This window comes from Dromaius novaehollandiae, chromosome 12 (assembly GCF_036370855.1).
Source record: "Dromaius novaehollandiae isolate bDroNov1 chromosome 12, bDroNov1.hap1, whole genome shotgun sequence".
Taxonomy (NCBI): domain Eukaryota; kingdom Metazoa; phylum Chordata; class Aves; order Casuariiformes; family Dromaiidae; genus Dromaius; species Dromaius novaehollandiae.
Window position 1 is genome coordinate 6734604 of NC_088109.1, and position 24865 is coordinate 6759468.

The following is a 24865-nucleotide window of genomic DNA, read 5'->3' on the forward strand; positions in this document are numbered from 1 at the left end:
GAAGTAAAGAATAAAAAACGTAAGACTGAGGAAAAAATGCTTCACCATTATCATCATCAACAGCAGCAACAAAGGAGAGCTGAAAGGCAGCTGAGGCCAAACACGGAAAAAGGAAAAGGTGTCAGGAGAACATGTGTGTGGCATGTATCTTAATGAGAGAAAGCACAGTGAATGGGCTATTACACTCTTTTTCTCTCCTAAAAAAGCATAGAACTTCTTCAGTAGAAGTAAAAGCCATTGCTTGCAATACAAGAACATTCAGAAGTGGTGTTGCTGTTTGTTTCATGACATAGGTTAGCAGAGTCATCAGTGGATCTTAATTTGAAATTGATGTGCTGGCGGTTGGTCCCTACTCTTGATCTGGAGAAAATTGTGTCTGCCAAGTGTCTGCTGCTAGGAGCTGGTACTTTGGGTTGTAGCGTTGCAAGGACCTTGGTGGTAAGTCTTGAGTTAATCATAAAAAATAATCAGCTGTTTCTGATAAAATCTATATGAATTTTTTGAGCAGCTGCCATGGCATATAAGGGGAAAGTTGTATGCTTTTGTACTAATGTATGGATAATGCATATTGATACTATAAATTGCAGAGAAAAAGGTAAGATCTGTAGCCAGTAGAAATGACTTGAAGTTCTGCCAATAGTAGAATAGTAACTAGTAAGAGAACTTAGCAGAATAGTAATATGTATTTAATTTACATTAACAAAAGATGACTCTAGAAGTTCTGGAGTAAATTAGCAAGCATATAAAATCGAATTCATAGTGAAGCATTTGGAGTAAGTAACTGCGCTGATGTTTGCTTTCAAAGATGTTTGTTATATCTCACTGAATTCAGTAGGATTGCAGGGGTTACTGCTAAATAATGTATTTTGACAGAGGAATTTGTGTGTCTTCTTAATTCAGTGCAAATACAAGCTTACTGCTGTGACTAGATTCCAAAGCTTTTTGTAGCTTGATCTTTCTATAAAACTTGAAAAAACTCCTCTTGAGCTTCTGGCATTAGAGGCTCAAAAGTGTATAGCTAAACCCATTGTCCTTATCGTTACTTAAATTGCTTTCTTGTTTAGGGTTGGGGAGTCAGGAAGATTACATTTGTGGACAATGCGAAGATCTCCTACTCCAACCCTGTACGACAGCCACTGTATGAGTTTGAAGACTGTCTTAGCGGTGGGAAGCCTAAGGCACTTGCAGCAGCAGACAGGCTGCAGAAGATCTTCCCGGGAGTGGTAAGATCAGTATTTAAAATGTGCGAATGATTTTTTTTTTGACAGAGTACAACTGGCTTTAAATGACTATACCAAGTTCTGTTACTATTTAAGCATTGTTATGAGCAGATGGAGGGGGCGGGGAATGCTGCAAACAGGTGTTATGGTATGTGTAGCTAACCATTTCCGCAGATAGGGAGTACCTGAAGTCAACTTTCTTGCGGCATCAAAGATACCTAATAATGAAACGTAGTTAAGGATTATCTGAACCTTCTTCCAGCTCATTGGTGGTAAAGTAAAATTCTTCTCTAGTCTAGTATGTGACTGATGAACTTTCATTAACAGCTGCTTTTAATACTGTGTTTTTTCCCCTCTGCTCTTAAAGGAGGATTTAGGAATATGTTAATTATCTATTATGGGAGTAGAAGGACTTGAAGTCCTGGAGATTTCCTGGTATGTTTTATCCTCAAAATTTGAAATTTTATTTAAGTTAATTTTCAACATAGAAGAGGCAAACACTGAATCTTCATTTGGTTATAGTGCTTTGGGCATGAAATGACCTAATGTTCTCAAGACCACTGTAACCCAACATTGTGCTTCATGAGTGATCAGTAGTGTAGTTCAAGTAAGAGAAATATTTTTTAACTTGTAAATCTGGAAATTGGTTCCTCTGTTGGCTTTGTCCTTTTTTTAGGTTACGCAGAATAACCTAATACAGTAAATACTGATTATAAACTTATTTTGCAAAGAATTTTAATACAGAATATTAAGATGTGTGAGGACTTTTTTGTCTGTTTTTGTTTAAGAATTAGGCAAATTGAGTCTGATTCAGAACATGGTAGTTAGAAGTGCTGGCCTTTGACCAAAGTACTCCTCTTTTTGGGAGCCTGGGGGTAATAACTTATCAAAATGAACTAGCTGAAAGGGAACAAAAACAAGAATGAATTTCTGTTAGTTGTTTTAGAAGTCTTATGATGAAAGGCCCACCAATGGCAGCCTTTACCCTTGACTCCAGGGATGTATATCTTTTGCACATTATTTAGTACACAGGTTCAAACACTCTTAATTTTCAATGCTTAAAAAAGTAGATTTTAAAAAAAAACTTCAGAGGATTCCTAATAAATATTTGTTGATCTCTTAATTTCATGCTTCATTTGAGGGAAATATTGATATGGCCTGTAATTTCAGAAAAGACACACTCTCAGCTTGGTCTGTCATGAGCAAAATTCTTTTATGCTCTTTAGGTATGTGATAGAAGTCACTCATGTTTTTAGCTTTTGCTTTGGATTTGAGACCATCTTAGAATTGGTCACTATAGTTACCAGAGCTCAGCTGACAAGCGGTAGCTTAACCTGCTTAGTTTAGGAACAAAATGAGTTAAGTACACTTACTGTTCAATTCTGTATTTTATGCCTCCAATTATATTACTATTAGATAATGATTTTTATTGACCAATATGAACAGCATAAGATCGATCTGTGTGTTGCTAGTGACCAGTGCAGTGAATGAGCCTTAGAGAAAGTCCTTTCCAGACATTTTTAGGTTTGTTTGTTTGACCCAAGGACTGTTCCATCTTGTTCTGCTCTTACCTGTGTTAATCCTATTATTGTCATTACTTACGAAATTCAGTGCTGGTATTCAGCAGTAATTCAGTGAACATTCAAATATCAAACAATGATCCCCAGTATGAAAAAACAGTAAATGTTTCACTTCCAGATCTTTTGGTGAATAAATGAGGAAGAGATTAGTTGAAAGTTCCTAGAGTTGTTTTAACCTTGCTGCACCATAATATTATTGTTACTTGGCGTGGTATTCATTTAATAACAGAAACATTAAATAGTAAAACATGTACAGAAAAGACTGCATCTGTACACTGTTACAAAGAGCAGCAGCATGATGAATTCAGCTAGCATTGAAATAAAGTATGATTTTTCTCTTTTTAAAATTGAGAAAATGGGAGCAGGAATATTAGGAGAGAATGAATAGTTTAGTTAAAAGAAATAAAAGCTGTATTTGAAATACTGAATAATATTACAGAACACGTGGTTATGTATGATTATTTTGGAAATAAAACCAAAAAACTTGTGAGCTTCCTTGTTAGAAACAACCAAGGAAGCAAAAGACCTGGCTGTACTACAGAATCTTTACATTTTGATGAGGCTTAAAAAAAAAAAAAAAAAGTTGAATGTAATCTGTAGAGGAACTTCCAGTAATAAAAGGGAAGCAATAACATAAAGCTCTAGTGAGCCATTGTCAAGAAATTGTTAGTACATTTGGTATAAGTAGAAAAAAACCCTATAATGTTTGGTGACAGCATACACAATGTTCAGCCCATACTGTATGTAAGGGATTTTTTTTCTCTTCTGTACCACAGTTGTTCTGCATCTACCACTGCTTTCTCAATTTATTATCTCTGTCAATGTTATGCATTCTTTCTTGTCCCTTCATGCCATGAGTCATACCTGATCGGCCTCCAGCATGACTCAAACCTAGCTTCGTAGTTCTGTGGCACAAATGACGAGGCACCTGTTGCACAGATCCTTGTACCTCTCTGATGGCATGTTTCTAATATATTTTTTCAGTCAAAACTATATCCATGGTAGAATTTGTGGAGAAGAGGTATTATGTTTTACCATCGGTAAACATATAGAGAAACAACATGGTAGCTTTAACAAGATTGAACGGGGCTTTGTTGGAATAAACTCTCCCTTATTCAAACAGTTAACGTCATGCTGACAGCATGAGAGAGTGGTGAGGTTTAAGCAGCAGGCTGGGCACATGTCCTAACAATAGGTCTTTAATTAGCATGGGTAGTCTGGCTGCTTTGAGACAGTTTGGACAGTGAATCTACTGTTATCTAGAGATGTTTATAACTCAGCTGATTTTGCTAAACTTTTTAAAATAGAGCTGCATCTGTTACTGCAAACTGCACATTGCTTTTTACCAAAATCCATATTCATCAGTATAAATGTCTCTGAATAAAAAGATTAGTTGTCTTGGATTTTGTGCCTGCTCATTTATCTTGTCCTGAAGGAATAGCCAAAGCCGTGTTTTGCTGTTTGGAAATCCAGACAGTCCTTTGAAGTCCTTGGAAGCCAAGCAGTAATGCTGGGTTCTGAAGACACTTCTGAAACTTTGGTTTTACAGTTCTGTGTAATTCACTTGCAGTCTAAAATTACCTTATTTCATTTCACACTGGATAATACTTTGTACACAAAGTTCCTTGTGATTTTAATAAGCCTTTTTGTCTTTTTCTTCTGATTGGCCTTGAAATGCTTGACTGTTGTGTGTGAATTTATTTTCTTGTTTTTAATTTTACATGCATTCTAATTGGAAAAGAAGAATAACAACCTTATCATTGCAAATGAAACAAGAAAGAATGCTTTGACAAAGAGCTTTGACTTGTTTCATTCAACTTCTAAGATTATCGTTAACTGTAGCTTAGAGTTCTATGATAAAACAGAAGGGAGTACTCAGTAATAGCAGAATTTACAGATTTACAACCTTTTATTACAAGTAGGTAAAGTACTGACTTGTTCATATAGCTGTTGAATCTGCAGCTACTGACTACTACTGTCCACAGTGTATAGCTTTTATGTATTCCTCTCCCTAAGTATTCAGGCATGAAACTTGTACCCTTTCTACCGTATTGGATGAGGGGCCACTTTTTGTGGGTACTTTCAGTAGAACAATTTAATGATGGTAGCATCTCATTTCTTTCAATTTTTCTGTGCCTGCCAGTGGCATGCTCCTGTTTGTTTTTAACACAGACATCTTTTAAGTGGTCTTGAGCCAAGGTTTAACAAAAAATGCAGGAAGTTAATAGAAATGTTAGTAAAAATGTGAGAGAAGGTTATGGCTACACCACAAATTGCAGCAATTTGACATATGTTTGCTTTAAAAAAACAAATAAAACCACTGGAGCCTCAAGCACCACTTTGGTCAGCTATCAACAAAAATGTTGGAGATTGCATTCTCTCTTACAGTATTGCATGTGTCAACATACAGTCCCATTTTTTGTAAAGGATGATTCAATTCTTGAATAAGTGCATGATTCTAAAATTGTATGGGCTGCTAACTATTTTATTTTTTGGACAGCTTGGAGGCATTTTAAATCCTTCGTTAGTATGAAAGCTTTAATGTTATAACCTAATACGTTTTGTGAGCAATCTAGCAGAATTGTTTTTGTCATGTAGAGACTCTATAAGATTTTGGATTTCTGTGGAATTGGCAAGATACATTTTAGGGGATATATACACAATTAATCCTCCTCTAAAATAATACACGTGTGCCATCATCAGGTGCTGTTTTAGCTGGTTTTTCCAGTGTTCTGCTACAGAAGTGGGCCTCAGCTGCTTTTGCTAGTGACTGCAGTCTTTTTTTCAAGGGACAGTTATTCAAATTCAGTTGAGCTACTGAAGCTGCTAGACTTGCACGTACTTCTACAGCTATCACGTTAGTCACTGGAGAGGGTCTTTTTGTGAATCCTGGGAAAATTTTTGTATTTCTTGTTAACAGATTGCTATGCAGCTAGTGTTCAAGTGTTGTTCACTAGTTTGTTTTGTTTTCAAACAGCAAATCAACCTCCTAAATGCCAACAGCGTCATTTATACTTACCTAACAAATCAGCACTTGTCTGCAGTACAGAGGGCTATATAAGTTAGCCATACATACATTATTCATATGCAGCGTTAATTAAGTTCTGCGTTCCTGCCGCAGCTCTTTGGAGGAGGTAATGACACTGAAGCTGAAACCTCCTCCAGTTACTGCCCAGTGCCTGTGCTGGTGGTGCAGAATCCTGGTTGTCCTCACTGGGACACAGTGGAACTGCCCTATTAACAGCATACGAAATCACCTTGAAGTCTATGTTTTTTTGCTTAGCAGATTGAAGAAAAAAAAAAAGGTATAGCCTATGGTGTGGTTTGTTCATGTTATCCAGATTCATTCTCCCAAGCTACTGTATGTGTTGGTGGTTTGGCTGGTGTTTGTCTGTCTGTCTTCAGGGTCTTTATGATGAAAATAGTGTATATTTGGCTTTTCTGGATTTATAAGTTATGCATGCAACTGGTCTATACAAAACTCTTTCCACCGACCTTCCCTGAATTTCCTTTTGTGTAATTTTATGTTTGGTTCATCCAACTTTTATAATCTGACTTTAAATTGTAAGTTACTTGCAGCACAGTGACAAGCAAGGAGACTTTGGCCAGGCTTATGCTTCTGTAGCACATATGAAGGATCCGTTATTCTCTGATAGCAGATGGCTGACAGATTGTGTTAGCATGTTTCCAAATGAGTGAGTTAATTGTTTGCATTGTATATGCTTATTTGGGTCTTTTACCATTTTCTGCTCAATATGCTTTGCCCAAATATGGAATTGGAAGAGACATATGTTTCTGCATCTGTGCAGTGGAAGCTGCAGACATCCAAGGGCTGGAGTCACAAGTCTCACACGTGATTTTCTTTTCTATATCAAGCTCACATATGGCTGGTCAAATTACACAGAAATCACTCAAGACTATTGTTCTTCTCGTAAAGAATTTAAAACAAAGGAGATAACGTGCAATACTTCGCATATGTCTTACTGTAATTGGGTCAATATTCATTCTCAGAAATATGAACTAATAGAGGGTATACATCTGCTTAACACTGCATGTGAAGTGACCTTAAAGATAATCCAGGACAAAGGTTTTACGTGAATACAGCATGATCATACCCATGCGAAAGATCCACTTGCTTGCTTTTGCAGTGATATTTGTCACTTCTGGGACTAGAAGCAGTCTAGCTATCTTCTCATAGAGATTTGCCAGAGTCAGTAAGCCCTTCTGAGAGACAGGGCTTGTTAGCTCAGGCACAGAGCCATCTGAACATGGTTGGTCTGCTCTCATGACCCAAACTAGTATGTTTGCATCAAACTGCTCTGGTCTGGATAAATATAACAACTGAGACTGCCACTTGCTCAAAAACTTTGCACTGTGCACAGCATTGACATAGAGGTGAAAAAGATAAAGTTGCCATTCTGCCAAACAGTAGTTGAATTTGTACTCTACAATTTGCATTGCATTGTAGAATAATTCCCTTAAGTCGCAAGTTCATATTTTTAATGTGTTGTTGTTTTCCGTCGATCTCCATCCAGAATTCAGAAGGATATAACATGAGCATCCCTATGCCAGGCCACCCAGTGAATTTTTCTGAAGTAACGATGGCACAGGCTCAGAAGGATGTGGCTAAACTTGAACAGCTTATTGATGCTCATGATGTTGTTTTCCTACTAATGGACACTAGAGAGAGTCGATGGCTTCCTGCTGTCATTGCAGCCAGCAAGAGGAAGGTATTGTACACATGCCTTGTTATATCCTTGTAAAAAAACCAACACTTTATGGGAAATTGAAATGTCTGACCAGTTCATTGTGCTTGTGCAGAAATTTTGTTGTAGCCTCAAAGATTCTATACACACTGAAAAGAGAATTTTGAAGAGGAAGTAGAAATGTGAATCATAGAATGATATGAATTGGAAGGGACCTCTGGAGATCAGCTGGTCCAGACGCTCTGTTCAGAACAGGACCAACTTAGAGCATGTTGCTCAGGACCTTGTCTACTTGGGTTTTGAGTATTTCTAAGGGTTAGTAATATTAGAAGAAGTAATTTCACAGTAAGAGAATCATATTAAGGAGGACTAAAGATATCACAATAATGATTGACTGATAAGGGGTATGAATACTAGTCATGTGTTTGAAACCATGTTTTCAAAATAGATCTCAAACACTAAAAACGTGGAAGTGTATTGTGAACTCAGAGCATTAGTGGTTTTTTGGTCAAAAGTTAACTCTGGGTTTTTTATCACTGCATCACTGGAAACCACACTGTTCCGTTGACCCAAAGAATCCAAACTCAGCCTGTGACTTATATTTCAGGTAGTGTTGAATGCTTCATGGATTTTTATGACATAAAAGTGAAATCCTCATGTTACAGGTAAAGAGAAATGAGAGGGCTGCAGTATGTGAAATTAAAAATTCTGATTTATTTGTGTTTCTTATATTGCAAATAAAATTCAGGTTAGTATCTAAACTTTATACTCTTTATCTGAGATCAAGGAGACTGTATGCATAAATGTTTATGTGGTCAAAATGTGTCAAAACGTCTTTTGTGGTCAGTTTATCTGAACCAAATTGAGAAATAAAGCATAAGCTTAACAAAGATTTTCCAGGAAAGTCAAAAGAACATGTGGGGAGAAGACTTGGGGCAATTTTTGGCCTTTTCTGCAAATTTCTTACTTTGTCTCTTACTGGGAGTATTGTTTTCCAAATACATCCTAATTTAGGATCAGATATGAATCCCGGAACCTTTAGTTTTGTGTGAATGTTGTTCTTGAGCTCAATGTGAAATCCAAAATTTCCTGTGAAAGAATATTCTAACTCGCACAGTATTCTGGAAGCAGCATGTTTCTCCAAATTAATATGGTGTTGCTAAGAGGGTTTTCCAGAAGAATCCAAGTAAATAATCCTGAGTACTTATTTCCCTAGGTACTGTGACATAAACTTTGGTAAAGTTGTCTCCAGCAATCTTGATATTTCTTACTTCTTTTAAGAACTTTGCAGTGTCATGCTTGCACAGTTAAAATTATACAAAATCAGGCAGTACGAGTATTAAGCTTTTAACATGTCAGCTTAACCACAGTGCACATCTTGTATATTTTGTGGCATAAACCAAATGATGTCCATAGCAATTTATTAAATTGTGAGCTTAACACAAGAGTAAAAGAAAGTAGTGTGTGTGACACAGCTGAGTCAGTGTTGTTGTTGGATCTTTAACTTTTGTACATCCTGACTTCTGCAGTATTTCAGCTATGACATCTTTAACTTTAATTTCCTAATTGTTGTTGGTTGTCCGGTTTCTCTTATTAGTTTTTATATGCATTTCCAAAAAACTGGTCAGTAGGAAGAAAAGAGAATCCATATTTCTTTGTGAAATTTCCAGCTATTTTTATCTTATAAATTCCAAGTATATTTCCCTTTCTTGTGAAGTTTATTCTGATGTAAACTTAACTAATTTTCCTCTGCACCTGCTTTGTAAACAACTTATTTTGAAGTCTGACAGTTCTCTCGTCTTTTTTTTTTAAGCCAAGGTCTTAAATTTCATCCACTTTTCTGTATGTTAAAAAAAAAAAAAAAAAACAAAACCAACAATACCAGCACTTTAATTAGAATTCTGCTTTTCTTTTTTGTTTTACAAAGTCTAAGTGTGTATGTCATTCTGTCATAACTGAAAATACTTATGGTATTTTATATGCCAACTTGAAATGGTATTCTATTTCCTGATAGAAATAAAGCATAAAAGAAGTATCCACTAAAATTAATTAGTGGATACTAATTAGTTAAAATTAGTAAAACTAATTTTTTTAAAATAGATTTCTGATCATAAGCAGTAGGCTTGTGTGTCTAAATTGGTAGCTCCAGTGAACTTCCTTTTGCCAGTGAACTTCTGTCTGTGTTTATGGATTCACATCAATTATTAAATTTTTTCAGTCCTTTCATGCACAGGTTCCAGTTATGGTGTGGGCATGGTGAATACATGTTTGGGGCCTTAGTTTCTGGACCCACATAAAATCAGTATAGCTGGTGCTTATTGAAGTTTTTGGAAAGTCTGAAAGCATGTAAAGGCCGAGCATGAACTGTGGTTCCTGCCAGCTCTGAAGCCTGTCTGCTCCCAAGCCTCCCAGAAGGGGAGTGGAGACTGGGTCAAGTGGACTCTGTCATTTCCCTGTAGCCAGAAGTGAAACTTCCATCTGAACCTCAATCTCTCTGCATGTTCAGAAATATTTCTTCCTCAAAGTCAGGTAACCAGGTGACAACAGTAATTCTAGTCAGAAGTAATTTAACTATCACAAGGGGATCTAGAGGTGTGTAAATCTCCCTTTTCCCCTTTTATCTCCTTCCTTCTTTCTGTATTTCTAGAATACATGGCCATTGATGGTCAAGCAGTTCTTCCTTCTTGGCTTTTGTTTCCAGATTAAGGGGAGAGGAGGGATATTTGTCCATGTTTAAAAATAACTTTAATCTGCTACACTGCAAAAAATCTTTTTTATACATCGATAAAGATGAAAAAGAGAAGGTACTATAGCATGAGGAAATTTGTCAATATGACACTCGGAATCATGTTTTCCTTTCAAATGGGTGTTACCTGTTCTGCCTAATGTAGGGAGAGACAAGAAGCTGAAAACTAGTAACTGAGGGCCTCTGTATGGAGTTCCTTCTTCAGTATTCTCAAGAAAGTTAGAGCCTGCTTACTCGTAAGTCTTCAGATGTGTCTCTGAACCCTAATTTGTGGTTCAGGTTATAGAAGGACCAGTGTGTCCCTTTCATGTGAACTTGTAGAACTTCATGTGTAACTGAATGAGTGTATATAACACTAATAAGTCCCTGCTTAATCCTGCTGTCTTTTCTGCAATTGGCACTGTGCTATTTCAGCATTCTTTTAGCTGTTTAAAAATAGCACAAAAATGACATTAGAATAATATTAAGTTTGCAAAGACAAGCATTAAAAGCTAAAAAATGCCAGACTCTTATTATGCATGATGGTAGTCTTAAGCTCATGATCATTTGCAGTTTTATATGCAGGCCCTCTGATTCATTCAGTCAGGGTAGGGCTTTTCAGTGATTCCTGACACTGTTTTTCTTTTTCCCCCACTCTCCACATTTCTTTAGCTAGCAGTCCCCTACTATATTTGCTTCACACTATTCAAATCATGCTTTCAGGACAAATTTTGTAATTTCTTTGTGGCTATTTCCTGGTATTCAATGGCATAGTCTCTGACTACATCATAGTTACTTTATCTTCATAAGATCAGTCTGCTATAAGGAGACAGTGTTCTCTGTTGCTGAATAAGCACAGGAGTGGAACCTTGAGGTATCCAAACTGAAATGCTCAGCATCTGCTTTTCAATGTACTTCATGTTGTTGAACATTTAATGAGAGCTCTAATTCAAATATGTGAATTTGAATGGCAACTGCAAATCTGAAGTACTGCTGCAGTTTGGATCCCAAGGTCTCAAGACAAGCATCCAGAACATGGAGAGCATACAGTGAATAGTAATCTACTCAAAGTTCTCCATATGGGATACATGGATAGAAATACAAGCCAGTTTCTCCAGGTCATCATTCAGCTACCTTAATGATCTTCCATCTTCCTGCAGTCCCCTGTCCTCCCTCCCAAAATAAATACCTTTGACAAACACAGTACTCTGTGTCGTATGTTAAATCCCTGTTCCCGCTGAGCACTGGAACTTTTCAAACAAAGGTTTGCTAGATTTTTTTAAATGCATGCCAAGAGTATACTTTTCCATGTTTTTTTTTTTTTTTTTTTTTTTTTTTTTTTTTTTTTTAATCAGCTGAAACAGCTGAAAAAAATTTTTTTTTGGCTAAGCCTCAAGCACTTAGACTGAAATAGTTGATGGACAGGCATGGAAAACAGGTTATTACAATGGAAGATAAACAGTCTTATGGGGGAGGTGTTTAGCGATATTAGTAATAGCTGATAATACCAGTCCTATCATGTAACTCTTATTTTGAAAATGGGATACCATCTTACCATCCTTAGGTTCTCTGGGTATATACAGTGATAAAATGCAGCCCTGACATTGTTAGCTGTAGACCTGACTGTGCTATCATAGATTCAACAGCATGGTGCTACTTTAGGGTTGAGGAAAGAACTAAAACAAGGTTAAATGTGCATATCCAGAAATGATTTGAAATTCCTGGAATGATCATGAAACTCACAATCTTACTAGTTTGTTTTTCATACATAGCTTCAGATTACTCTACTCTAAGCTCTTGTCACAAACTGAAGGAGAAAGAGGAAAGTGATGACAATGTAATTTTAGACCATATCTGCTGTGCTCTTCATGTGGGTGCATGGATGAATATGAAGAAGATATGTCATAACTCATTACTTTCCTCGTCAGGTGGAATTTTTTTGTATAACCTAGACTTGTGTTTCATTGCTTTGTCACATAGGAGTGTTTAATGAGTTACATTTCAGGCCACAGTGAACTGAAAAGACTGCAAATAGAATTTCAGATGACATGAAGGCTTGTTTGTGGTAGCAATTGTTGTACTTACATAGCATTTGAGATATTTTGGCACTCAGAGCTTCCGTGTATAGAACTTGCAGTATACTTGAAAATTGAGTTGTAACCAGAAGAAGTTTTTCTAATAATACCAGTAATTGTACCTGCATTGGGCCAAATTTGGAGATACGAATGTTGTTCCATATCAGTGCATAGTAACTTCACTGTGATATTGAGTGTTTGTTATTGTGAAACTACAACTTATCTTCAAATGTAAACTAGTGTAACACATTTAAGGAATTCCTGTTTCTCTTCTGGGATTTTTTGCATGCAAGGGTGTGTAGGTTTGTGTAACAATAAGAGGAAGTCCTTCATTTGTATCGAATTTCCCTGAAAGACACAGAAAAAGGTATGTTTTTGTGGACCTTTGAAAGAACGGGGTTTTTTTTTGTTTGATTGGAGTTTTTTTGTTTTTTGTTTTTTGTTTTTTTTAATGCAAGTCTGGAATTTTGCACCTATCAGAAAATCTGTTGTTTGTAGCCAGGAGGATAGATATGCAATTAATAGGTCATTCATCAATCTGCAGAAAGTGTTTCTGGAAAAATATTTTAAGCATGGCCTATTAAATATATAGAAGGTGATTTTTGGCGCTGTTTTTTGTTGGAAATAAATTTTGTTTTAAGTTTACAGTGAATAAAACTTGGAGGATGTTTTTCCCCTCCCCTTTTGGCTCCCTTTGAGTATGTTGTTCTGTCCTTATTTTTCATAGCTGGTCATCAATGCTGCATTGGGATTTGACACATTTGTTGTTATGAGACATGGACTAAAGAAACCAAAACAGCAAGAATCTGGTGATTCATATTTCAGCAATGCCTCTGGTTCATCTGATCTTCTGGGATCTTCACTTTTTTCAAATATCCCTGGCTATAAACTGGGTTGCTACTTCTGCAATGATGTTGTGGCACCAGGGGATGTGAGTAGAACCTTATGCAAATGGTGAATATATCTCTTTTTTGCTGTGACTTGAATTTTTATTGCCTTTAGATATTCTTTCATAAAAGAATTCCTTTTATGTTGATGTACATGGCATTAAGAACTAGCTCATCTTTTATTAAGAAGATGAAAGAAATTAATTGACTTGCACATAATTAGAGATGTTTTGTGTAGTAGGGCAGCTAGTTACTTTTGAGTTACTTTTTTCTTTTCTTTAGAATTGTCTGTCTTTTGTAGTCCACCAGAGATCGGACATTGGACCAGCAGTGTACAGTCAGTCGACCTGGATTAGCCATGATAGCTGGAGCTCTTGCAGTGGAATTAATGGTTTCTGTTTTGCAGCATCCAGAAGGGTGAGTCATTTCTGAGACAAGGAGTGGTGTTCAAAGGATGGTTTCCAAGAAATAAGAATTATTTTATGTAATCTTGGGAGAAGCAGCAGGAAGTGCATGTTAAATATGACAATCTCATGAGGTTTAATATTGCATTCATGTAATGTATAGATCCTTCCTACTACATTACTATAATTTAGCAGTGTCTTAAGAGGTAAGTGAATGATCAAATCTTAAGTTCTTGTCTTGGAGAGTGGCAGTTTTCCCTCTTTCTGAGCTTAATAGTAGAAAGTACTGAAAATATTCTAAAAGAAAGTTTCTTGTTAATGGATCGTGGCATTCCTTTGCTCAGGAGAGTGTTGGAGCATAATGAGGAGCTATCCTAAGTACTTTTGTCACATGAAGGGATTCAGGATAAGCCACATATTGCAAAATCTTAATTTAAACTTAGTGGGCTTGATACAGAAATTATTCTGTGAAATTCTCCAACCTGCCATTTAGGCTTGTGTTCTGGCTTTAAAATCTGTGAAAGAAAAAGTATGTTATGGTTTAGACATGAGTAAGTTGCAAGTCTCTGAGACTTTAATTCTGAAAAAGCATTCTTTTATTCCCGTGCTGAATCTTAGTGACTATGAAACAGACTTTCCAGATAGGTTCCTTTCCAGATTCTAAACTCTAAGCCGTAATGAAATGTCTTGAAGCTTACTGGAAATTTTGACTATTTAGTATGTTGTCCTGTTCTAATTTTCCTTCTTGGATTTTTGGCAGTGGTTATGCTGTGGCCAGCAGTAGTGATGACAGAATGAATGAACCACCTACTTCTCTTGGACTTGTCCCTCATCAGGTAAGTAATCTGTGAGTAAATGCTTTTTTTTATCCACTGAGCTGCTGAGGGCTAACATCAGGTAAACATCACAGACTTTGCATGCTTAATAAAATCATACTGCATGCTGATACCGTTCCCCCAAGGACTGACTCTCCATGTTTGTAAAAAGGCTGTTACACAGCCCGACGTAGTGGTGTTCTTGGCAATGTGTCTGTCCCAACATTGCCTGCTTTCCAGGAATTTATTTGGAGAAAGGGAGCTGCTAGCAGGCAGCATATCAATACAGCAGCTTCTCACTTTTCTTTCCTTGTGAGGAGCCAGCATTCAGGTAGCGTGTATCAGAGCAGAGAACATAAGTGTCTGAAAGTTATCCACTTTTTGAATCCTTTCTGAGGTGAAAACAAATTCAAAACCAGCCAAATCACAATTATTACAGTTCCCCCAAATATTCATGTGTTTCTTATGCAATAGAGCAATCTTTGTTGTCTTCTACTCAACACAAACTTCAGTTAAAAATATGTATTTAGGATACCCTTCTTCAGATTGCTGAATTTCCTGGAATTGTTCCTGTTTGGTCGCACAGAACATTTTTGCTCTGTTAACTACTTACCTTGCCAGATCAATCAGTTAATATAGCAACTACATTTTAAATTCACAGGATGCTATCAATTAAAACTGCAGTCTTAGGAAACAGGCATGCTTTTCTTTCTTATCTGACTTTGGGTTTCCTTCTTGGAGGGAGGAGTCTGAATGAAGAGAAGAGTGTTTGCCTTGTGCACTAAATCAGGGATAAGGTAGCACTAAGCTAAGGAATAGCATGGAAAACAGCATGGAAGTGAAAGGAAGAGAAGGACATAAATTAACTCTGCGAGAGTTGGAAGAATGAAGGAAGTAGTCAGTGAAAGGAAATAAGTTTGTTACTTTAAGAGACTGATTTACTCAAGAAATGGCACAGTGTAGTCTGATGTAATTCATTTTCTACTTTATTATGAGAAGAATGAGAACAGTATTCATTTTTTACGTACTTAGACATTTTAGGCAGAGGACCAAGAGATAACTATCATAACTATTTTGTGATAGTAAATTATGGCTGAGAAGTGAATATGTGGAAAGTATACATTATGAGCGTAATAGCAGTTCAATATAAGTGTGTCTTTAGGTTCTTGCCTATACCATTGGAATTTGACTTCAATTTATGCCAGCTCGTGTTCATTCTGTTCAGTTTTACTATTCTTCCAAGCCTGTTGATTTGGCAGATTTTGGCCACTCTTTTTTTTCAAAGTAGGGACTTACTCAGGTGCCTTGTCTGCTGTTTTTCTTGTTTGTTCTTTTATGTGCTAATTTCTGGTGTCTTTATTCCTAATAGCTCTGTTTACATAGTGCTGCACTTGAAATAGCTGGTAAAGCATGTAGAAATCCTGCTTGCTGAAAGGCAAGCAGGCACTTATCTGCAGCTGTCATTGCACATGGTGATATGCAGAATACTGAAGGGCATGTACAGTGCCTTGTAATCCAAAGTTTACAAAGAAAATAAAGCCCAAAATAAAACATAAAGCCAGAATATAAGACAGTGCATGAAGACAGATAAAAGAAGCATTAACCCAGATGGTTTACAAACTAATTAGGGCTTAAACAGGAGTTATGAATGGACATCAAGCTGGCCAGAGATTTGAGGTGGATCTTTCTAACCCTTTTCTTTATAATGTATTTCCCAAGAAGACTAAAAAGTCTGCTAAATTCAAAACAAGTTTTGTTAGAATGTAAACTGGAATGAGTTCTCACTTTCTGAAAAGTTAAAGGTACCAGATTGGACAGAATAGAAAAAAGAAAGGTATATGAGCAGGTCCCCCCCCCCCAGTCTTTCTTCCCAGAGTGAAACATTTTGCTTTCAAGCTTTATTTCAATAGTCTCAGCGACTCTCCAAGCTGTAACAAACTCTGCGCAGTTCCCTTTAGTCTGTAGGAAGTTTCCTTTCCTTCAGGCTTGGTAAAGTGTTTTCTCTCTGTCTTTTTAGCAGTCATTCCATCTGTCTGCTGCACAAACACTATCTCCCTTTGACTCTTCCTCTGCCTGTCCCAGTTGGGAGTTTGGAAGCTTCACTCCCTTTAATGTGCTCATTCTCTACCTAGTGTGAGGGAGGCTCTTGCTTCAGAGAGTTCACCCCAATCCAGCCTCTGTCATTTTAAAAGGAGCATAATAGAAAATTGAGCTTAAAAAATAAAGGAGGTAAGGTCTGTTATGTGAGGCAATACAGTTTTGTTTTCTTGTGCTCCAGTATTCTGGGATACAAACTCAGCAGTGTCTTGCCATTCTCATTTGCATGAGTTTTTTTTTCTTCTGGCATATCTGTTTCTTCAGTTTCAGCCTGCAGGGTCACAGATGCTGAGTAAGTGATCTTTTAACAGCACAATTGTTGGCCAATGAGACCTTCAGTTTTATAGCAAGTGCTAAAGATTTCTGTCCTGGATGAAGTTTTTCATTTCCAGGAGATGAGAAGGACAAAACTTAGAAGTCTGGGGGGAAGAAATCAAACCGACATAGTTTATGTTGCCTGGTATCCAGTTGGTTTTGACTTTGGTATTTTTAAACTGTATATGTTGCAAATATCATGTATCATGATTAGGGTCTTAGGAAATTACTAAATTCCTAGTAGACGGTTTGTCCTGTACCAGTCTGCAGCTGAAGTGAAGCTTGTAGTTCAAGCATCTCTACTGAAAATGGATACCTTGTGTGAATTGTTGTATGGTCCTTTGAGACTTCATCGCCATTTGAGGCTGTCAATTTGTACTTCTCCTGAAAAATTTGAAATGGAATATACTTATGTTAAAATAGGTGTTTTATATGAAAGATATTTTAGTACTTTTTTGTGTAGCCTTACTATAAACACTCTGTACTTCACTGTTATTTTTAATATAGTTTCTCTAAGTAAATTGAATTGCGTTGCTTGTAACGCTTGAGAGGAGTTTGAACCTAGAGGCAGATTTTGATTCCTGCTTCCTCCCCTCCATACGGTTTGCCTCATTAAATTCATTAAAAAATTTCTGCTATCTGGCTACTGCTGTCTCTTCTACTGTTACTTGTTGTGGATATTCATTTTACAGTGTTTTTCACAACAAATGAGATGATTCATATCTACTTTTTTTTTAACTTCAAATTAGAACATTCTTATAAGAATTCTGCATATGTAATACATATTCACTGTGAAGATGATTTGACTAAATAAAGCTATTTTTTCATTAGTCTGGGGAATTATGCTGCCACATGGCTAGTTCAGATGTCTTGTTACTGCAGCTACCAAACTTATGGCAAAGGTGATTTTCGCTTTATTAAAATGGTATTCCTTAATGGATAATAAGTGTAATACAGTCTTAGTCTTTGTCATAAATGGACTGAACATACATCCTGGGAGCGTCTTGGAGTTCCCAGGATAACAGAACTACAAAATGATTACCAAATAGTGGTGGAAGACTCTACTCATGTGTGTTGTGTCTCAAAGTATTTCAGATACTTCTATAATATGAATAGATTTTGAGTAATGTATTAGTATAAGTTGTGTTTTCGTGGTTTTGATGACCACTTTTGGTAAAACTATTATTTCAGTCTTCGATAAAATTGAAAAGAACTAAATTAAACTTTGAAAACAGCTGGATTTTTTTAACACTGCTAATTTTTAATTATGTTTTATCCTCATCTGTGCTATGATGAATATGCACTTTCTGATACTCATATCAAAACCAGTATATTAAAGCTGCAGAGTTGTGACAGACAGTATTGAAGGGATAAAGTGGCTTCTATATGACAAGCCAAATTTAATCTCTATTCAAAAGACTTGATTTTTTTCGTTGGGTACAGAGATGGGTAAGACGAAGAATAAATGACTAAGGTTCTTCAGTCTTATGTCTTGCAACATATCCCAGTCTACTAGGTTTGGAATATATGGCTGAACTAAAAAAAATCTGGCATTGATTCCATCAAGGCCTTTACGCTCAGTCCCTCTTCCATGTAAAGAGCATATAGTTAAGAAAGAGGTGCATTTTGTATCTGTGCGTCTGTGTATGTATGCATGTGTATGCGCGCGCGCACACACACACACACACACACACAATAATTAAGTCTTTTGACTACTCGTGTTTATTTATTAAACAGAAGAGACTGTAAATGTGGAATCAGAACGATTTGATTTTGTTGTTTTCCTGGTGCTGGGTTTTGTTTGAGAATAACTGCATTTTTGCATTTTATTGTTGTTTATGGCTTGGTAATTCTGCTAAAATACCATAGCATTAATACCATTTAAATTGCTGTTGTCTTCCCAGGTTTATACCATTTGTACTGCATTAAATGTGTGGAGTGCATGTTGAAAGTGTTTTCCATAATAGACTTCAATATTAATTTAGTCATTTGTATTGCAGTACTGCTTAAGATCTGTTCTTAGTGAGGTCTCTTTATTGTGGTAAACCCTGTAAAGCGCAGAATAAAAAAGATGGATCAATGCTTCAAAGAGTTCATAGTCTAAATAATCAAACCCTGCTCCAAAGTGTTTGTAGAACTATTCTTCTTAACAGAAACAATGGTCTGGAATTTTAAAATTTTGCATCAGTAGTGTATTAACAATGTAGTTTAGGGATCCACAACAGTTATATTTTTGTGGTGTTTGTAATACAGGTGGGAAACAAAAAATGTGTTAACTGTTTATACCATTAGCTTTTATTTAAACTTAATTTTGCAATCAAAAACTTAAACTCCAGGTGGTGCTGTGCCTCTATCTTTAAACAGTGCTGCATTTAGATGGTTTTGCCATTATTTGTATATAGAAAACAGCACTCTCTTGCATATAAATTTAGTACAAAATAACAGCTGTAAATTTAGTATAGCTGCTGCATTAGAACAGTATTTCCCTAGTTACAGCTTTTTAAAATCTTTTTACTGAATGTATGTTGTCCAGTTCATTTGGAATTTTGGAAATAAGTTTTTTGTAATTACAACATAATATTGTAATCTTTTTCCCTTTCTAGATACGTGGTTTTTTATCAAGATTTGATAATGTTCTTCCAGTCAGCCTGGCATTTGATAAGTGCACAGCCTGTTCACCCAAAGTAAGTCCCTGTTTGTCTGTACTTTATTTCTGTTTACAGAATGGTCTTGCTGTAGGGCAGTCTTGGGGGTGCCAAGGACTGCTTTTCATTTGACATTTTCCTCTCATTTCCTTAGGGCCTGGAATGTGACCTATGTCTGATTCAGTCTTATGTTCTTGCTTCAGCTAAACTTCTTTTTTCATACCCTTATCTAGATGTTTTCTGAATTTCTTTGGTACAATGTATGGCATGCTATCTCCACATAACGCTTTGCTCACAGCTGAAGAAACCAAGCAGAGATTAGGGCCAACACATTACTGAAAATTTTTATCGTAAAAATACTGACAAATACCTTTAGCTTTATAGAAAGGAGTAAAACTGGCGTTGTTTTAGCTGTTTAAGAAGTGATTTCTGATGTCTGATGAGTAAATGTATTTTTGTTAGCTCTTTTAAACTGAGTATCTTTACAAATATATGAAGTTGTCCAGATTTCTGTTTCATGGTACAAAATAGGGTATAAGAATTGTGTTTAAAAAAAAAAAATGCTTCAGTAATGTTGCTTTATTGAAAAGACTTTCATTTTGATGCTAGTGTTGACAGTCCTGAGTCACCTAATGGATTTACAGTTGTTGCTGGGATCTGAGCTGTGTCTTGCCAGCGCACTAGGTCAGCCCGCTAATGTGTCTGCGTGAGGCCTCTTCTGCAGTCTTGGACTGGTTTCCCATATTGTGGCCTTGAAAAGTTTTTCTGGCAAGTTTTCTATGGCCATGTAGTATAAGTTCAAGAAGTTTTGACTGGGATATCTTGGTATATGAAGACTCTGAGGTTTGACTCATAATTTGGCCTGCTTGGGTGTGCCATTAATTCAGTCAAGTTTTATGTACCTGGGGACTCATTGCAAGAATTTCTTTCGATTCTTTTCACAGCACTTATCCTTCCTCTTTCCAATAGTTATCCAAAACTCTTGAGGGACTCTGCATTTTTTTGAGAACTTAGACATTTTGCAAAAGGTCGTCTGTTACAGTATTTCTGTGACTTCACTAGGCTGTCTGGGTACATTTTACATAACATTTTTATGTCCATTTTTTCCTCAAGAGTTAAAGCACTAAACTAAACTGCTGCTAATTTTAGAAGCACGTATCTACACTCTTGAATAGCTGAAAGCTCAGCAGTAGTTGAAAGCAACTATTTTCTCATCTTTTCCAAAAGTTTGATTTATATTACCTGAAGTGTTCTGATTCAAAAAATATTAATCTATATATGAAAAAAGGAAAGCTTGATTAGTTCTACCTTATGATTGTGGAGCCTAAGAATTTAAATTGTTAGAATAAGCTTTTATTTATTTATTTATTATCTCTCTGATCCAGGACATACTGATATGTAAAAACATACATTGATGTAGATAAATTAAATGCAGATACCAGTTTTTTGTTAGCAAGTCATTTCCTCTTGGTGGTCATTTTAAGAGCCCTGTTTTACACAAACAGACTTGACGATTTAATAAAAACTGACTTGGATTTTAGCAGCTGTGCTATTCCCAGAGAGATCACTTTTCATGTGGTTTGAGTATTCAGTTACTTTTGTGCTGAAAAGGTTGCTTCATTGGCGCACGTATTTCCTTCCAGTAGAAACACAGCATTTGTTTACTTGGCTAACATTCAGTTTATTAGCATAAGAGTATGTCAGTCACCCTGTATTATTTGGAAATCTGATGCTAATACCTTGAGATGACAAATCCAGTTATACTTTAGATGTATGCTGTATGTTGGGGGCGGGTTTTAATGCAAGAATTTAGCATAATTTCACACTGGTTTATGTCAAATTTGCTCTAGAGTCAAACTTCTAGCACAGGAGAGAAGTGCTTTTTCTACTATAACTGAATTTGCTTGTACCTTATTCTTTTTCATCTTTCAGCATTCCTATTCTTGAGTTCTTAAAAGGAGTCTTTTAAGATTTTAAAGGAATTAAGAAAAAAAATGTAGCTGTAGAGCTGGATGAGATAGAAGCTGCTGACGATCTGCCCATTTAGAGATTAGATTCCATGTCTTTTTGTCTCGCAGTCATGACTTCATTTTTCTGTTTTTGAAGCGGAAGAATCCAGACATCCAAGCAGCCAGCTATTCCTTACCCAGAACTGTCCTAAGCAAGCTGCATGCCAGAGAGGCTTCCCACAGACAGTTGTTCAGGAATTTTGGGATGGTCAGAGCAGGAAACCAATCTATTTTTATTCTAGGCCAAATTTCCCTTGTATGATTTCCCCCTCTGTCTTTTACTGGGTTCTACAGAAGTATGTGCTAGAAAGGAAAGTACCCTTTTTCAGACCTAATGACTGCACTGCCAGTTTAGGAGCAGGTCTGAGGAGCGCTTCTAAACATGCACTTTCTCTTCCATGTAGGGCTTGTTCTGTTACTGAGGAGGGAAAGTCCAATGTCCTTTAGTATAGATATTTGTTTTTAATAACTGAATTTCTTACAGAATAAAGATGGTAGGCTTATTATGTATTGTACTAATTAAGGTTCTGTTTATCCTGTTCATCTTTTATGGAAAGCCGGGAGCAAAATAAGGCTATTCTCTTACAATATCCTAGTGAGAAGCATTATAATCCCATGGAAAAGTAGATTGGTCTGGATCCTGCTGATACGTGATCCTTGTAGGCATCTGGCTAAAGCCTTGAAATATGAATGCTAAATATAATATTTCATATAATATTGATATATCATAATGCAAAATCGCTAGTGTTTATATTTTAGAGGGTAATGAAAAAATTCTTGTTGCTCATCTTTGTGCATTATGGAGTGAATCAGAAGACCTCATAGAATCACAGAATTTAATGTCAGAAAAGATTATTGCTACTAACCAAGGTGGATGTACCTATCTGCTCTTTTTTCACATATAGCTTACAGATTGTATTTTCTCCAGAGTTCGGATTTAAATTCATGTTTCAGAAAGGTATCTTATTTTCCTTGAAGACGTGCATTACTTTCTCTCCTGACATTGTTCTGACACGTGATTGTCTCCACTACCAAATAAGAAGGAAAAAAAAAAAAAGAAATCATAAGTATCTGTACTAATATTCAAGTTCCTTCTCAACTTTCTGTTCAGTATGCTGAAAAATTGAGCTATGTAAGTCAGCTTTTCAACCACTGAGTGTTATTATTCACTTCCCTTTAAATGCTTTTCAATCTTACTGCTTTTCCGTGAAAGGCCAGACATCAGAGTTGGAGATGGTATTCCAACCACTGTGTTACCGTTTCTGTTTAGAGTCAAGATATTTCCCTACTATTACAGATTTTTTCCCTTTTTAACATCCCAGGAATACATTAAACACTTTTGCTGCAGTATTCAGTGAGCGCCGGTATTGCATAAGTCATTTATGACTGTTTCAGTTTTGAAATCTGTCATCATGCAGGCATAACAATGCTTTTATTATTCTCATCTGCTAACTCCATTGCGTGCATTTTTACTTTAAATGGTTCAGGTTTATGATTGTAACCTGCACTTTTCAGTAACTTACTGATTTTTTCCTCTCCAAATATTGCCAGTCGAGATGATTCTAATCTTGATTCTAGCAAGACCCTTTACATTTGCCACAGCTGCATTCAGAAAGGGCTTTCATGTTTGCTTTCTCCCAGTAATAACATAAGACCAGCAAGACTGTTTTTAATCTATATGATGTATTTCTTAATTCAAGTATTATGTTGGTGTTAAATAGAAGTGTATAAGTTATGAGGAAAAAAGATTTGGTCTTTCTCTTATTTTAAAATAAAAGTTAATTGTTGTATAGCTTGCAGAAATGATGGAGGAACTGGGGAGAAGTGTTTTTCCTTCAAGAAAGAACAATGAGAAAATGTAAAAGAATGTTTAAAATGAATTATTTCTATAGCTGTGTTGTAACATTGTCTCTGTAATTGAGCTCCTTATAAATTTCCTTATTTCCTGAATTTGCCTATGCAAACATTTGACATTTCCATGTACAGTGCAGCTTCTGCATTTGTAGGGCTAGATTTCATTCAACACATGTATATATACCTGAGCATATATTCAGCAGACTGAGTTAAATGTAACATTTGTATTATTCTTAAGGTAGCATACAGAATTACTTTTTGAGAAGTGACTTACACAAATTTGTCTCTCTCTTTTTTTTTTTTTCTTCAAGAAAAATCTCAAAGAAAAAGTCATTATAACTGGGGAGAGCAAGAGGCAGGATTATTTTACCTATAACTTTCAAAACTCCAGGACATCTTTTCTACCCTCTATATGAATTTTAAAATCAATGGGAAAAACAGAAATATTTTCAAAGTTAATGGTAATGAGGATGGTTTTACTGCTGGTTGACTGAAAGACACACATTCTTAAGAATAATGCCCGGTATAACTATTTTAAAAATATTGAATTTTTATAATAAAGACAGGTATTAACAAAATATAATGTAGTTTGTCACAAGTAAAAGAATACCAACAGAGGGAAGCTGTAAGGCATTCTGAGAATGCCACATTCCACACAAAAACAGATCGCAATTGTAATGTGAACATTATCTTGGAATTTTATTTTCTTAGAGGAGGGCAGATGTGGTCAAGCACCCCCCAAAAAATGTACAAACAACATTGAATTTGAACATTACCCTATTCTGTGAATAGAACCAAGGGTGAAGAATCAGCAGTGTATTTGTTTTTTGGTTTTCCTTTTTGTAGTTTGTGCAGTGGGGAAGGTGGGCAGGCTTCTATACAGACAGGATGGATGAGAACTAGAGAACTTATTTTAAAATAAAAAAAATTCGAAATATAATGAGGTGGTAGAGAGCTTCTTGTCTATATCCTTTATATATATATATATATATATATATATATATATATACACATATATATATATATAAAAAGTGATAATGAAGCATGTGTAGTTCAGTGGGGAAGTTATGTCTCCCTACTCCTTGCTTAGTCTATCGTGATGATTGGAAACAGTGTAGTGCTAATCCTAAGTGAAGACAGCAATGCCAAATAAACTGCCTTGCACATGAAGGCTCCACAGTAAATGGTATAAACAGAATGAATATGTGGAAAAGTAAAACATTTTTATGTTTAATCTGAAATCTTGGAATTTTCCAAAATTCAGAAACCAGGCTGACATTCTCACGTGTTAGCACTTTTGTGGCTACATCATAGCAGTTAGAAACTGTTAATGTTTGGCACTGTGGTTATTCAGGGTTGTGAGATGCAGGTTTATTGACATCTAATAGATAACACAAGCTGTTGACAGCAAACAGCCTCCCAGCGTCAACAGAAGAGAGAGGACTTAACTTTTTTTTTTTTTTTTAATCTTATGGTAGTAAAGAAAAATCATATTGTTTAAAAATTCAGTCATCACAAGGAAGACAATCCACA

At 36.1% G+C, this 24865-nt stretch overlaps 1 protein-coding gene across 7 annotated transcripts in view; it reads left to right on the forward strand.

The window, feature by feature from the left end:
• The window catches only part of ATG7 (autophagy related 7), a 131442-nt gene that overhangs the window by 19110 nt on the left and 87467 nt on the right, over positions 1 to 24865 (forward strand). For 6 of the 7 annotated variants that reach the window (XM_064518830.1, XM_064518827.1, XM_026102527.2 and 3 more), the window contains exons 11-17: positions 294 to 438; positions 1065 to 1223; positions 7336 to 7530; positions 13034 to 13237; positions 13495 to 13610; positions 14358 to 14433; positions 19428 to 19508. In XM_064518830.1, the coding sequence (XP_064374900.1) occupies positions 294 to 438; positions 1065 to 1223; positions 7336 to 7530; positions 13034 to 13237; positions 13495 to 13610; positions 14358 to 14433; positions 19428 to 19508 (976 nt within the window). Of the gene's footprint in view, positions 1 to 293; positions 439 to 1064; positions 1224 to 7335; positions 7531 to 13033; positions 13261 to 13494; positions 13611 to 14357; positions 14434 to 19427; positions 19509 to 24865 lie in introns of those variants that run through there. The other variant, XR_003259532.2, reaches the window with a different exon arrangement.